A 13,107-nucleotide genomic window follows, 5' to 3' on the forward strand; every position below is an offset into this window, starting at 1 on the left:
TTACAGAATTCATGCTTGTGAAAATGACTTGACAGCTTATTACTGTTTTTGTGAAATACAGTATATTTCTGTGTTTATTCTATTTACAGTAAAGTGCTGGCAGCAGAGACGCCGGCAATACACTTTAATTTTGCAGTTTCCATACTGTTGACCAATTGCACAGCCCGCAGAAAAAATAAAATGCAGTGTATTTCAGTCATTATTTTAATTTAGAGCAACATTCTGGGGTTACTTTCTTACTGTTTACTGTAGACCGGCGTAATAAAATAAGAAAGCTTTCTTACTTTTTTCAACGAGTTTTCAATGAGTTTCAGTGTTTGAAGAATCAAATTGTTTAATAGTTATATAGCAGTATTTCATTCAAGAAATGAAAGTTTGCTTATTTCCCCCCACAAAATAACAATAAAAATAATTTCTAGGTTGTTGTCTTCTAGAAAAATCCCAAATGTAATATCTATATTTAGGATATTATTTACTTTAATAACGGATGTCGTCCAAAAGCAACTTCCGGGTTTGCGAGTAACATTGATTCGTCGCCACTTAGCCGAGTGTGACACAAACGTCAATCATTTTAGATAAACGTGACTTTGGTGTTTGCTACACTGTCACGTTCCTCCTCTTAGAACATTAATAAACATTTACATGATTTAAATAAGCAAGGGAGCGCTGTCACGTTAAAAAAAACATTTGTGCCGCCTTTACAGGAAATGTGTCTTGCTTTCATCGTAAAAGACAGCAAACGAAGGTTGAAGATGTGTCTTTTATTTTGAAATCATAGATAAGTTGGTCGAACTTACAGTTCTACTTGTATGTGTCATGCTTGACTCTTGAACAACTTCAACGCATTTTGCCTACGTCGTTTTCCCCCTTCAGTATTGTGAATTTTGCAAGTATTTTTGCTGCAAGGTTGTATTCCTTATGTTTAGTGATTTATAGTAGCTGTCGAACCGGATGACATGTCTGACTAGCGTCTCAGTAGGAGGCTTTTCGTCAAGAGTTTTCAAGTCAGGCCTGTGTGTGTGTTGTTCCCCATCAGTGCAGCTGGTGGCTAACAAGGCGCCAAACAGAAATGTCACTGGCAGAATATGAGCGACATTTCGACTCGCTGAATTCAGATTTGCCCAGCGGCTCGGTGTTGAGCGAGCCATCGACGTCGGCCACGTTTAATGGCGAAGAGGAGAAGTTGCATTACATTCCGATCCGGATCCTCGGGAGGGGGGCGTTCGGGGAAGCGACGCTGTACAGAAGAACCGAGGTGAGCAGGGTCCAGTCCTGGGAAACTTAAAAAACAAGGGTAAATGTTAAAAAAGACACGTAGTAAACACGTTGCCAGGCAACAATCACGCTTACTGTCGAAGACCCACTGAAACATCCTCATGGTAGGAAGAAAACTGTTTTCATACACTTGTGAAACATTGTTGACATTATATTCTTACAGATAAGAAATGAACGATGATAATTCCCAGTTTTGACTGACACTGCCAGAGATTTAGTCATTTACTCATGTTAATGCACTTCAACGCCACTTAAGTCCATTATTTCATAGCTGGGCCGGTGTACCTAATGTTGTGGCCAGTGAGGGTGTACCCATGACATTTAGATGAAGTACATTTGCAGTGCTTGTAGGCGTTTTTACTATTTTGCCCCAGGTATCAGGGGCAAAATATCTGTATGGGTTGACCACATGGGTAAATAAAAGACATAAAACAGCCATTCGTGTCGTCTAAACGGCTTGTGAAAATAAGCCTCACAGTCCAGCTTTCTCTTCCATGCCCAAAAAGGCAAAGTGAAGTCTAATTGCCCATAAGTGTGAATGTGAGTGATTGGTTATTTGTCTATATGTGCCTTGTAATCGGCTGGCAACCAGTTTAGGGTGTACACCACTTCTCACCCAAAAATCAGCTGGCATTAGTTTCAGCTCATCCACGGTGCCAAAGAGGACAAGTGGTATAGAAATTGGATGGAAATAAGCTTTAGCTGCAGCTAACGTGCATTTTGCTTCTCCAGGACAACTCCTTGGTAGTGTGGAAGGAGGTGGACCTGAACTCCCTGTCTGAACGCGAGCGCAGGGATGTCATGAATGAAATAAGCATCCTCTCTATCCTGGAGCACAACAACATCATTGCCTACTTCAATCACTTCATGGATAAAAACACTCTGCTCATTGAGCTGGAATACTGTAATGGTATGAGAAAAAGTGTGCACATTTGATTGACTTTGAGCTATGTTTGTTTGTGACGGGAGGCTGAATGACATTGTCGCCACAGGGGGGAATCTGTATGACAAAATCGTCCAACAGAAGGGGAAACTATTTAACCAGGAGGTAAGAGTGGAACAAATGGAAACCAGAATATTGTCGTATATTCTGTTTTACATTCACCTTGATGTTTTTTGCAGGTGGTTATTTGGTATCTGTACCAGATTGCTTCAGCCGTGGCCCACATTCATAAGGCTGGCATCTTACACAGGTGAGTGAGATCACATGAGGCTCTTTCAGTGATGTCCAACTTGTGTCGTCACCATTCTGTTTCTCTATAGGGATATTAAAACGCTCAACATTTTCTTGACCAAGACTGACCTCATCAAGCTTGGTGACTATGGCCTTGCAAAAAAACTCGGCTCAGAGTTTTCCATGGCAGAGACGGTATGTTTTTATTTGTATCAGTACTGGCGGGATACATTAGGATTACTTGTGCTGAACAAAGGTTACAGCTTTATTTGGAACATGTTGACGTTTGAAGTGTTTATAGCAGTATTTTATGCATCAACATGGACCATAAATGCTGTCCTCTTCCTCAAAGTTGATCTATGACATTTTTGATTTAAAAATAATAATAATAATAATAAAATAAACAAAACCCAGCAAAATTGGAAAAATAGAGCAAAAAGGCACAATGTAACTAGAAAAAGCTAAAGTGTTTATACTAATAACGAACAAAAACACATACATTTGTACAGAATTTGTTTTATTTTTTATTATAACAATCAAAGGACAGCTGGACAGCCCTGACATAGCAAGACAAAGACAAGTAGATGAAAAAAATGGTGATCTGTATCTCTTCTTCTTCCTCTTATTCTCCTTATTTTCCTTCTTCTTCTTTTTCTATATTATCATAACAATTATTTATTTGGTCTCAAAAAGTGTTGACAGTAATATCTTCGAGCGTCAATTTTTGGACAGTAAACATATCAAAACGCCCCTGCATTGTTTTTTGACTCCGTTAAATAAAAAAAGTTTGTCCAGTCATTTTTTTTTTGTACTTTTTCTTAAAATTCATGTTAAAATCTCATCTCGTTCTAGTGGACCCAATCTCATGCATTGCCTCGTTTTTTCGTTTCACGTTTACTGTTGACTATAATCATCATCAAATGCAGTCATAAATAATGAAGGAAAAACATTGGCGTCGTCACCTTGGATGCATCTGCTTAATGAAAAGTTGATGTTGGACTGATTCTGTTAACCTGACATGCACATGATTGTAAGCCACCTCTCCTTTGTTAATTCATCCAGTGCGTAGGAACTCCATATTATATGTCGCCTGAGCTGTGCCAGGGAGCAAAGTACAACTTCAAGTCGGACATCTGGGCCATGGGCTGCGTGCTTTATGAAGTCTTAACCCTAACAAGAACATTTGATGCAACGGTAGCACTCACTCCTTGTTTTAATGCGCTATCAAAATCAGAATGATTATAGTTTTTAACAGATGCATTTTGTCTTTTTACAGAATGCTTTAAACCTGTGTGTTAAAATAGTCCAGGGAAACTGGACTATGGATGTGAACCCTGATATTTACTCTTCTGGGTTGATCAAGCTGGTCTACGAGTGTCTCGATCAAGTAAGCCATTGTTACTTCAGAAACAATGCTACGATAAACAAGTTTTCTTTAAAGTTTCTGTGATTATTTTGTGTGGCAGGATCCAGCAAAGAGGCCAACGGCGGACCAAATTCTTGACCAGCCTGTTATCTCCTCCGGCCGACAGTAAGTCAGCCATCTTTGACTTATTCATTATGTAAAAAGATACACACTTCAAACGTCTAACAACTTTCTCGTTTTGCAGGGAGCTTGAAGAACGAGTTGCCTTGCTGAATTCCGCAATGAAGAAACCAAAGTAGGGCTTTTGTTGTTTTCTGCTGCAGAAGCCTTATTGTCATCCTGCCAAATAGTGTCCAACTGATGCTTCTTTGTCATAGGTTGAGTACAGCGACGGAGACGCCAGTTGCCGTGGTAACCACACGCTCGAGGGAGGGGTATTTCTGGGGCGGAGGCAAGTTCACTCCCCAGAAACTGGACACCTTTAAAGGTGGCAGCAGCGCCCAACATGTGTGTGCCGGAGAGAGTCACTTTGCGGTGGTGACGGTGGAAAAAGAGCTCTACACTTGGGCTGTGAGTGTTCTGGATTAAATACATCAGATCCACTTGTTTTTCTGTTGTCACTACAAAGAATCTTTTCAGAATGTTCAAGGTGGAGCCAAGATGGTGGGCCAACTGGGGCATGGAGACCAGGCTTCCTACCGGCAGCCCAAGAGGGTGGAGAAACTTCAGGGCAAAGCCATCAGACAGGTTGCATGCGGTGCTGACTTTACTGCCTGTGTCACTGGTGAGTGCACAACCACCTTACAAAAAAGTCAACATGAGAATTAAACAGCCCCAGCTATTTGTAATGGACTCTCTTTAACGCAGATGAGGACCAAATGTACATGTTTGGGTCAGACTATTACGGCTGCATCGGTGTGGAGGGAGAGATGGGCATGGAGATCTTTGAGCCGGTGCTTCTTGTGTTTTTTGAGGAGCGGCCAGTCCGTCAGGTGTCTTGCGGAGACAACCACGTTGTGGTGCTTACCCAAAGTGGCGACATCTTCTCATGGGGCTGCGGAGAGTATGGTATGGACTACTGATGCCATTAGGTCGCTGTCAGCATTTGTTTTTGCAGCTATAAATATTGCCAGCAGGTGGCGACAGAAGCCCATACTATTCAAAATACTATTCCAAGCCCTTTCCTCTTTCCTCTTCAAATGAGCATGTTTTTCCATCTGTAGGGCGTCTGGGTTTGGAATGTGAGGACGATTTTTCCTCTCCGATGCAAGTAAGTTTTTGTTTCTCAGTACAAGTACTACATCCTTGTCTGTGGTCCCATTCATTACATATTTTACATTTAATATATTTTCTCTAGGTGGAACTCCCCAAAGGCGCCACCATCTCTTCTGTGTCATGCAGCAGTGACGGAACCTTCTTTTTGACAGACACTGGCAAAGTCCTGGCATGTGGAAACAATGAATTCAACAAGCTAGGTCTGAACCAGGAATTCTCTGGCCTCAAAAACCACACTGGAGAGGTATTATACTGACTTGCACTTACAGAAAGTGTCAACTGTTAAAATGACATATTTTTCTTATAAGTGAAAAAGTAATACATTTTTTTTCAAAATGAACGTAACCAATGTGTTCAGTGGCATCACTGCACACCACTCTTTTGAATAGTCTACCAGCATAGTACAGCTTGACTGTTCTTCCAGAAGTGCTCCAAATTTGTCAGATTGTGAGGCCGTGTGTCATGCACAGTCCCCTGCAGGTCATACCACAGATTTTCAAAATAATTAAGGCCTGGACTCTGACAAGGCCATCCTAAAATGTAAACTGTCTCCTTGTGAATCCATGATTTTGTTGAGTTTGGATGTATGTTGAGTGTTTTTTTTAGAGGTATTTATTTACTTACAAATATAGGCGCTGTATGTTTTTATATGAAATCGAGTGGTGCAACTTTATCCTTTTCTGCTGTCACACATCAGGGTTACCAGGGTATCCCTTATACCACCACACTGACTTTGGCAAAGCAGCTGTCACGTTTCAAGATTCAGTCTGTAGCGCCAGGGAAGTCCCACACTGCTGCCATTGATGGTACTGCAGAAAAAGAGGAACACTCATTTGTAACTGAACATTTTTACCAAGTTATTGAATCGCCCTCTAAATCAACTTTACAGAACGCGGTCGCCTCATCACCTTCGGCTGCAACAAATATGGGCAGCTTGGTGTTAAAGATTTTAAGAAACACCAAGGTGTGCAAGTTCTGGTTGGCCCTTTTGGAGGAAAGATAGTCACCAAAGTGTCTTGTGGGGATGGCTTCACCATAGCAGCCACAGAGGGTAAGTGCACAAGCTGTTATTTTTACATGGTGTGTGTGTGTGTGTGTGTGTGAACAATTTCCTTTTTTTTTCTTGCAGACAATCAGATCTTCGCATGGGGAAATGCTGGAAATGGACGACTTGGAATGCCTGCTGATAAAGGATTTGGTTCGGAGGTTTGTCCTGCCATGCCAAGGCCAATCTTTGGATCTTTGCACCACGTACCAGACCTTTCTTGTCGTGGCTGGCACACCATCATAATTATGGGTCAGTCACTGCCACCAACCTCTATGATACACAGGTGGTCCACGAACCGTTCTTACAGTTGATAAGTTGTGTTTTAGTGTACTAACTTTTACCTCAATCATACCTAAATTAGGAGGAAGTCTCAAGAATGAGACTACTATGCTGCTTAAGCTACATCCACATGAACGCAGATGTATTCATGACCGCACATTTCCCCCACTCCGGTGTTAAACACAAACTCCATATACATGGACAGAGTTAGAAAAAAATCACTGTCCACATAAAAACATATTCAGCGGCTGTCATGCGCAATGTGACCAATCAGAAACCTGGAAAAGCAACCACAGCTGACTTGGTCGTGCATTAAAGCGTCTCTGTTCATCAGTATAGTGAGATATTTGATGTACAATGATTTGATGTACACACACACGGAGCCCAGTAAACATGAATGCTTTTTTAATTGCCCGTCTACCGCGGAAATAATTAACTTAACGTTCTGTTGTTAAATAAGGTTTAAAAACATGGGATAATGTCGCACATTTCTTAGGGCACAAACGAAGGCTCAATTACCCCTGTCCACACACACACACACACACACACACACACACACACACGTTGAAGCCAGAGTTTTTGAACATCTCCACTCTGGCCATGGTTTTCCAAAAGCGACGTTATTAAGGACTAAAACCTACATGATGTGGACAAGAGGCCATAACACAGGAAAATATGCCTTTTTAAAATACCTGTTTTGGTTTGGACATGGCCTTAGGTATTAGTTATAATAATTTAGGTAGGTTAATCTGACTTTTAAAAAGCCAAACACAATCTAATTAAGGTGTTTCCCTAAAGCTGGTTTTACACCAATTCATGCATTTTTTTTAGTGCATGTAAACCTATTCACTGTCTATTTCATAGTAGTAGATAATACTTTCATATGTTAGTGATGTCCTTCCCCAGTGCAGATTGCACATCTACGTATTACTCCGCCTACGTGACGATTTGTGGTTACAAACTCCCATAAATCATGAATATTGTAGAAAAAGCGGAAGAATATGTGTGTGGAGTAATACATAATGAAACGAGAACCACCGTACTGGCTTTAGTAGCTGTCTGATTTGTTTGTGGATGTTCTCTTGACAGAGAAAGTGCTCAACTCCAAGACCATTCGCTCCAACAGCAGTGGACTGTCAGTTGGTAGCGGTAAATACTTCTTTTAGTCACTGAAAATATCTCTTTTATTGTTTTTCTTTGTGAGGAAGTAAATATTTTTGTGTATAAATGTAGGAATTGGACAGGATGGTTCCATATCCACTGTGGATCTGGAAATGGATCCAGGTTCAGAGACTGAGTGTCGCGACAGAGGCCTCGGGGGTACAGTGGAGGTTGATCTGGATGCTTGCAACTTGGAGACACCAATGGTGTCGATGGCAAATCAGACTGGAGACAGTTCATGTCCTCTGTGGCTGAGAAAGGTTACCTTGTGATCCAAAGCTTCATGTTTGATGTCATCAACACCTTCTGGTCTCTGCCAAATCACATCAGAACTGAAACATTTCTTGTTGATTCTATTCCAACAGGAGCTGGAGGATGCAGAGTTCATCCCCATGCCAGAGGACTCGCAGTCTTCTCCTGACCAACTCGCGTCTTTTTCAGAGAGCACCACTCTGCCGTATCAGAACCTGAAGGAGCTAAAAGCTGTGGCAGCAGCTGTCAGCAGTCAACATGACTTGTCGGTAATGTCAACGTTGATGTTCTTCTTTCTCCTCCTGATTGTTGAAGTATACATTTTGGTATAAGATGTAACGTCATGTGAGGAGCGATTCAATTTCAAAATGGCGGATCACATTGACACAATGTACACGACGAGCTCCAAAACGAACAGATTATACTGTAGTGAGGATACTTTGTGTGATGCTGATTTTTTTTTTTTTTTTTTTTTTTTTGCTGACTATGAAGAAGAAATGTCTCTGCTCAAGCAACAGTAATTTACAGGCGATTACACAGGCATCCTTGCAGGGTGTCTTACTGGTATGATGTCACAGTTCAAGGGGATACAGAGCATAGGGGCTGTCTTTAAAGGTTATTATCTTGAAAATGAATTGAGTTACATCTATGAAATTACAGTGTATGTATTTTATGCAAAAAATGTGCGCTACTTCCTCACTTGATCCATGTTTAAGATTTTTGGATGACCTTTAACTGTTTATGTGATTTTTTTTTTTTTAAGTAACATTTTAACATTCTTAACTTAACCAGTGTGACTAGTGTTTTATAAAACTAAAAGGAAGTAAAATTCTTTAGAGACCCGATAAATGGTATTTGAAATAGAGCTGGAAGGTTTTTGCTAAATCTACTGCCACCTCGTGGCCTTTTATTGGGAGCTGCTGGAATAACGTAGCATAATAACACATCTTGATCTTTTGTGGTTGTTTCATTGGGGGTCATCTTCACACAGACTACACGAACGAGTGACGACAATCTAAACGGACTGGAGGGGGCAGAGCTGTACAGAAAAGGAGAATCGATCACATGCTGCAGAGCAAGTGTGGAGGTTGCACAGGTAAGCCATCAGCCCGCTCCACAGTGTTTGCATAAGGTTGCTATGTAACACAAGTGGTTACTTCACAGCTGCGAGAGATGGTCACTCAGCAAGAGATGAGGATCCAGATACTGGAGAAGCAGGTGAGAACTGAGATGCCTCTCCTACACCTCAAATTTGGTTCCATGTGAGTCGGTCCATGTTTGTGTTTAGGTCAGTGACCAGCGAATGGAGCACGAGAGGTTGTTAGCTGCATTTAACCAGCTGATGGAAGCAAGATGTGACAGTAATGGCAACCATTGTGCCACTCACGTGTCTGAGGATGGAGGAGGAAGAGCGGGTGGATTCACACAGCATGGGAGTAGACCTGCAGGCGCCAACTTGTGAGGCCCTGCCTTTTGTGCCCTGTGTGTGGGAGAGGTGACAAAGCTCTGCATTTTGTGAATTCATAAGGGTTGTTAAGTGTGAATAGACTTGCAGTCGAGGTGGCTGCCTCACACATGAAACAAGTAATGTCATTTCATACAAAGTATTCAACAGAGCACCGAGTTGCATCACATTTTTGCACATGCACACTTGCTGTCATGCAAATATTGCCTGCAGGTTTTCTACAGACTGAAATGTTGTCTGGTTTCAACATGGGGCGTTGCACAGTCAGACAATCTTAGTGTTATTCTACAATGTGAATATGAAGACTTTTTTTGTAGGAATGTCTAACACCATCATCTTGTATCATAGATCAGGTCAAACCGTCCCTTTCCAGTGGAAATTTGTGGCCTTCAAACTGATGTGTTTGAGCAAGAATACACAAAAACTACTAAACCACTGTGTGCATTTACAGAATAGGTACAGGAAGTTGGCAGAAGTCTGCACTCTCTGAGTGCCTTTCTCAATTGTCCATTTAGCTTGGCGCTAGCTATGAAAATGGCTGCAATTCCTAAATGGTTTCTATAGTACAAATTTCTTTCAAAAACTTGCATCATTATCCTAATATTTTAAAGTGCCCTTTTGTTTTAGTGAATACTTGTCACCTTTTTAAGTCTTTACCCAAATGGTTTAAGAGCCTCATGCTATGTCCTCATAAATGTGTGATATTTTAAACATAACTCTAATGCAAATATATGCATTAAAATGTGCATGTATTATTTTTGTATATTCTTTGCTGAGACTACTGACCGTTTCTCTTCTTGCCTTTGTACGGCACGTGTAAGTCTTGTGGTGAGGAGATACCATAACACTTGAATTGATTTGGTGTTTTTGCCGTTTTATCTGTCTTTGGTACTTTCTGATTTTTATTTTCTTTTTCAATCTTTTGAAAGCAAACTATTGTTTGACTGTTTTGTATATTGTGTGAAACAGCAAAATTGTATATGTCTAAACTCGCGCTATATTCAGTGTCTATCATGTGTCAGTAGTTAACATTTGGTCAACTGACAAGTCAAATGTAATTAAAAAAATATGGTCTTTGCATGACACAGTAGTTAGCAAAACCTATGTAAATATGTGGCTATTTTGCTTGTGCGGGATGTATTTTTTTTACAGTGGGGTTGACAGCATTAAATGAACTGTCACATAAACACACTTGTAATTTTAAAGTGCATGTAAAATACATAAATCCAAAGTAAACATTGTCACGTGCGTGTTAATAGAGAATAAAGCTGACTTGTACTGTTCACTTGTTTTTTGACGAAGGCAGCTTTATCAAACGTCTTGTTGCCCACGTCTGTTGCTAGGACACCATGCGTCGCGTTTATAATTACGTCATCAGTCGTCACTTCAGCGAGGAAGGTTCTGCAGAAAAACAATTCTCCCAATACCTCCAGTCAATACCCCTGAAATTCAGGTGAATATTGGAGCCACCAGAGACAGTTGTTCAGTGCATAAATTTAGCCACATGATGCTAAGACATTCCTTCCGCGTCTGTTTTTGTACATGAAGACAAAAACGTCAACATGATAGCCTAGCGTGTAGCTGTTTTTCATGTCAGTCCCTACATTTCACGACATAGTCCCATACATAGTGCCATATTTGTTTTCTTTTACCTTCCCCAGTATGTCTGATGCTGACTTAATTTCCGTCGATTATGAAGTATTTGGAAAAGTGCAAGGTGTCTTTTTCCGGAAATACACACAGGTAAGATGATGTGGCTTGTACGAGCAGGGCTGGGGGGAAAAGGCGATAATACAGAGGTAGCGTCAGTATCGGATCCACACCAGTGTGATTAGATCGATATTTTTCAGCTTCCTTATGTTAATTTTCACAATTATCTGTGTCTTTGTTGTGTTGCTCTTAATATAACATTGTGGATATTGTTATATCTATATATTGTTTACACACAAAAAGTCAAAGGTTTTGCAAAAAAAGCAAAGAATATTTGAATGAGTCTGTTTTGCTTTTACTTTTTTTTTTTGCACTATTGAATTTGTAAACTGTTCACAAGTGCGCTTTTTTGCCTAAATTTTTTTGTCCTGTATTTTATTCTGGTTATTATTCTGATTGTGATAATTCTTCTATTATCTATAATCTTCGAAGTAAAAAATGTCTGTATCAGCATCTGCAATACTGGCCCTGTATTTACTTGCTATTGAATCAATATCGGGCCGCACGGTGGTTAGCACGTTGGCCAACACAGTAACAGCCTGGAGATCGGGCATTTCTGTGTGGAGTTTGCATGTTCTCCCCGTGTGCGCGTGGGTTTTCTCCGGGTACTCCGGCTTCCTCCCACATTCCAAAAACATGCATGTTAGGTTAATTGGCGACTCTAAATTGCCCATAGGTATGAATGTGAGTGTGAATGGTTGTTTGTCTATATGTGCCCTGTGATTGGCTGGCGACCAGTCCAGGGTGTACCCCGCCTGCCGCCGAAGTCAGCTGGGATAGGCTCCAGCATGCCCCGCGACCCTAATGAGGAAGAAGCGGTATAGAAAATGGATGGATGGATGGATGAATCAATATCAAAATTTGTGTCACCCAACTCTACTTCCTAGGTCAGGGGTGTTGGCTTACAGTTGTTTTTATTGGCCCACTATATATTGTAAAAATAAAATTCCTTCATATAACACAAAGCTAAGATGTGGATGTTTTGTTCAGATAGCTTAGCATATATTGACCTCCACTGGATTGTTATAGCATCTTTAATGCTATGGTTTAATGCGGCAGTGGTGGTTTAATGCAGTGTCTTATACTGTATGTAGAGCAGGTTGATAACTCATCACCCATAAACCACAATCAGGTGCGGATCGATTCCATTTTAATTTAGCAACGAAGTTGATTATTATTTTATTGTGAAGCAGAGGTGAAATTTGTTTTAGTGCATGCATAAGAAGTAGCAAACTTGGCAAACTGTTTAGAAGCTGGATTTTGAGTCAACAATCCAGTTAGTCATATTATGGTTCTGTGCTGAAAGATGTCACTTTGATTTCGACAGATCTGTGCCAGTCCTTTTGTGTGTTAATGAAGTGTATGTTTGACTTTGCAGGCTGAGGGGAAGAAGCTTGGCCTTGTAGGTTGGGTCCAAAACACAGGCGCAGGAACTGTGCAAGGTCAGCTCCAGGGTCAACGTAAGAAGGTGAAAGAAATGCAAGAATGGCTTAAGTCAACTGGGAGCCCCAAGTCACACATAATCAAGGCAGAGTTCAGGAACGAGAAAGCGGTTTCCAGCCTAGAACACTCAGCTTTTAACATTGTGAAATAAGAAAATGTATGCACGCTATTAACCTACACCCACATATTTATTTTGTCTGTCTGTCTTATTATATATTGAAAAGTATTAACTGTGACATACAGAAAAGTAGACATGTAAAATACTCCTGAACATCTATAAAATCTGGAAAGGTTTTAATAAACAGGAAAGCACAGGAATGGATTTCAAACTACGATCAAGAGTGCTTGTTGTTGATGGAAGTCGTGACATCATGAACAGTTGTGGTCAGAAGTTTACATCCAATCCAATCCAATCCAATCCACTTTATTTATATAGCACATTTTATAAACACTGTTTCCAAAGTGCTGCACAGACTAGCAAAACCATAAATAATAAGTAAATAAAGGAATGTAAATGTAAATAATAAATAAAAATTACGACAATAAAAACTAAAAGATCAAATAGAAACAAAGAAACGTACAACAATAAAATATAAAATATTTAAAACAAGAAATCGAAACAATAAAAACCAAAAGTCCAAGAAGTAGGTAAAAAATAA

The 13,107-nt window shown here is 40.4% G+C and overlaps 2 protein-coding genes across 2 annotated transcripts; both read left to right on the plus strand.

The window, feature by feature from the left end:
* Positions 1-824: 824 nt before the first annotated feature.
* Positions 825-9,306, plus strand: LOC129192524 (serine/threonine-protein kinase Nek9). The gene is made up of 23 exons (XM_054796653.1): positions 825-1,255; positions 2,008-2,185; positions 2,268-2,323; positions 2,398-2,468; positions 2,539-2,644; positions 3,512-3,643; positions 3,726-3,836; positions 3,916-3,980; positions 4,060-4,110; positions 4,193-4,385; positions 4,455-4,599; positions 4,683-4,883; positions 5,039-5,085; positions 5,173-5,334; positions 5,788-5,896; positions 5,980-6,141; positions 6,220-6,387; positions 7,507-7,566; positions 7,651-7,838; positions 7,944-8,099; positions 8,822-8,926; positions 8,995-9,048; positions 9,119-9,306. Exons 1-23 carry the CDS (start codon positions 1,070-1,072, stop codon positions 9,290-9,292), a joined length of 2,880 nt encoding a protein of 959 aa, XP_054652628.1. The 5' UTR covers positions 825-1,069; the 3' UTR covers positions 9,293-9,306.
* A 1,337-nt stretch (positions 9,307-10,643) lies between these two features.
* Positions 10,644-12,781, plus strand: acyp1 (acylphosphatase 1, erythrocyte (common) type). Its single transcript, XM_054796655.1, has 3 exons — positions 10,644-10,748; positions 10,957-11,038; positions 12,384-12,781. Exons 1-3 carry the CDS (start codon positions 10,645-10,647, stop codon positions 12,597-12,599), a joined length of 402 nt encoding a protein of 133 aa, XP_054652630.1. The 5' UTR covers position 10,644; the 3' UTR covers positions 12,600-12,781.
* Positions 12,782-13,107: the final 326 nt, after the last annotated feature.

Source organism: Dunckerocampus dactyliophorus, chromosome 13 (assembly GCF_027744805.1).
Source record: "Dunckerocampus dactyliophorus isolate RoL2022-P2 chromosome 13, RoL_Ddac_1.1, whole genome shotgun sequence".
Lineage (NCBI taxonomy): Eukaryota > Metazoa > Chordata > Actinopteri > Syngnathiformes > Syngnathidae > Dunckerocampus > Dunckerocampus dactyliophorus.

Coding starts and splice junctions, on each gene's coding strand:
- LOC129192524 (XM_054796653.1), top strand. CDS start 1,070: ATGTCACTGGCAGAATATGAGCGACATTTCGACTCGCTGAATTCAGAT. Junction 6,142..6,219: donor CACCATAGCAGCCACAGAGG/GTAAGTGCACAA, acceptor TTTTTCTTGCAG/ACAATCAGATCTTCGCATGG. Junction 8,100..8,821: donor GCAGTCAACATGACTTGTCG/GTAATGTCAACG, acceptor ATCTTCACACAG/ACTACACGAACGAGTGACGA.
- acyp1 (XM_054796655.1), top strand. CDS start 10,645: ATGCGTCGCGTTTATAATTACGTCATCAGTCGTCACTTCAGCGAGGAA. Junction 10,749..10,956: donor TCAATACCCCTGAAATTCAG/GTGAATATTGGA, acceptor TACCTTCCCCAG/TATGTCTGATGCTGACTTAA. Junction 11,039..12,383: donor TTTTCCGGAAATACACACAG/GTAAGATGATGT, acceptor TTGACTTTGCAG/GCTGAGGGGAAGAAGCTTGG.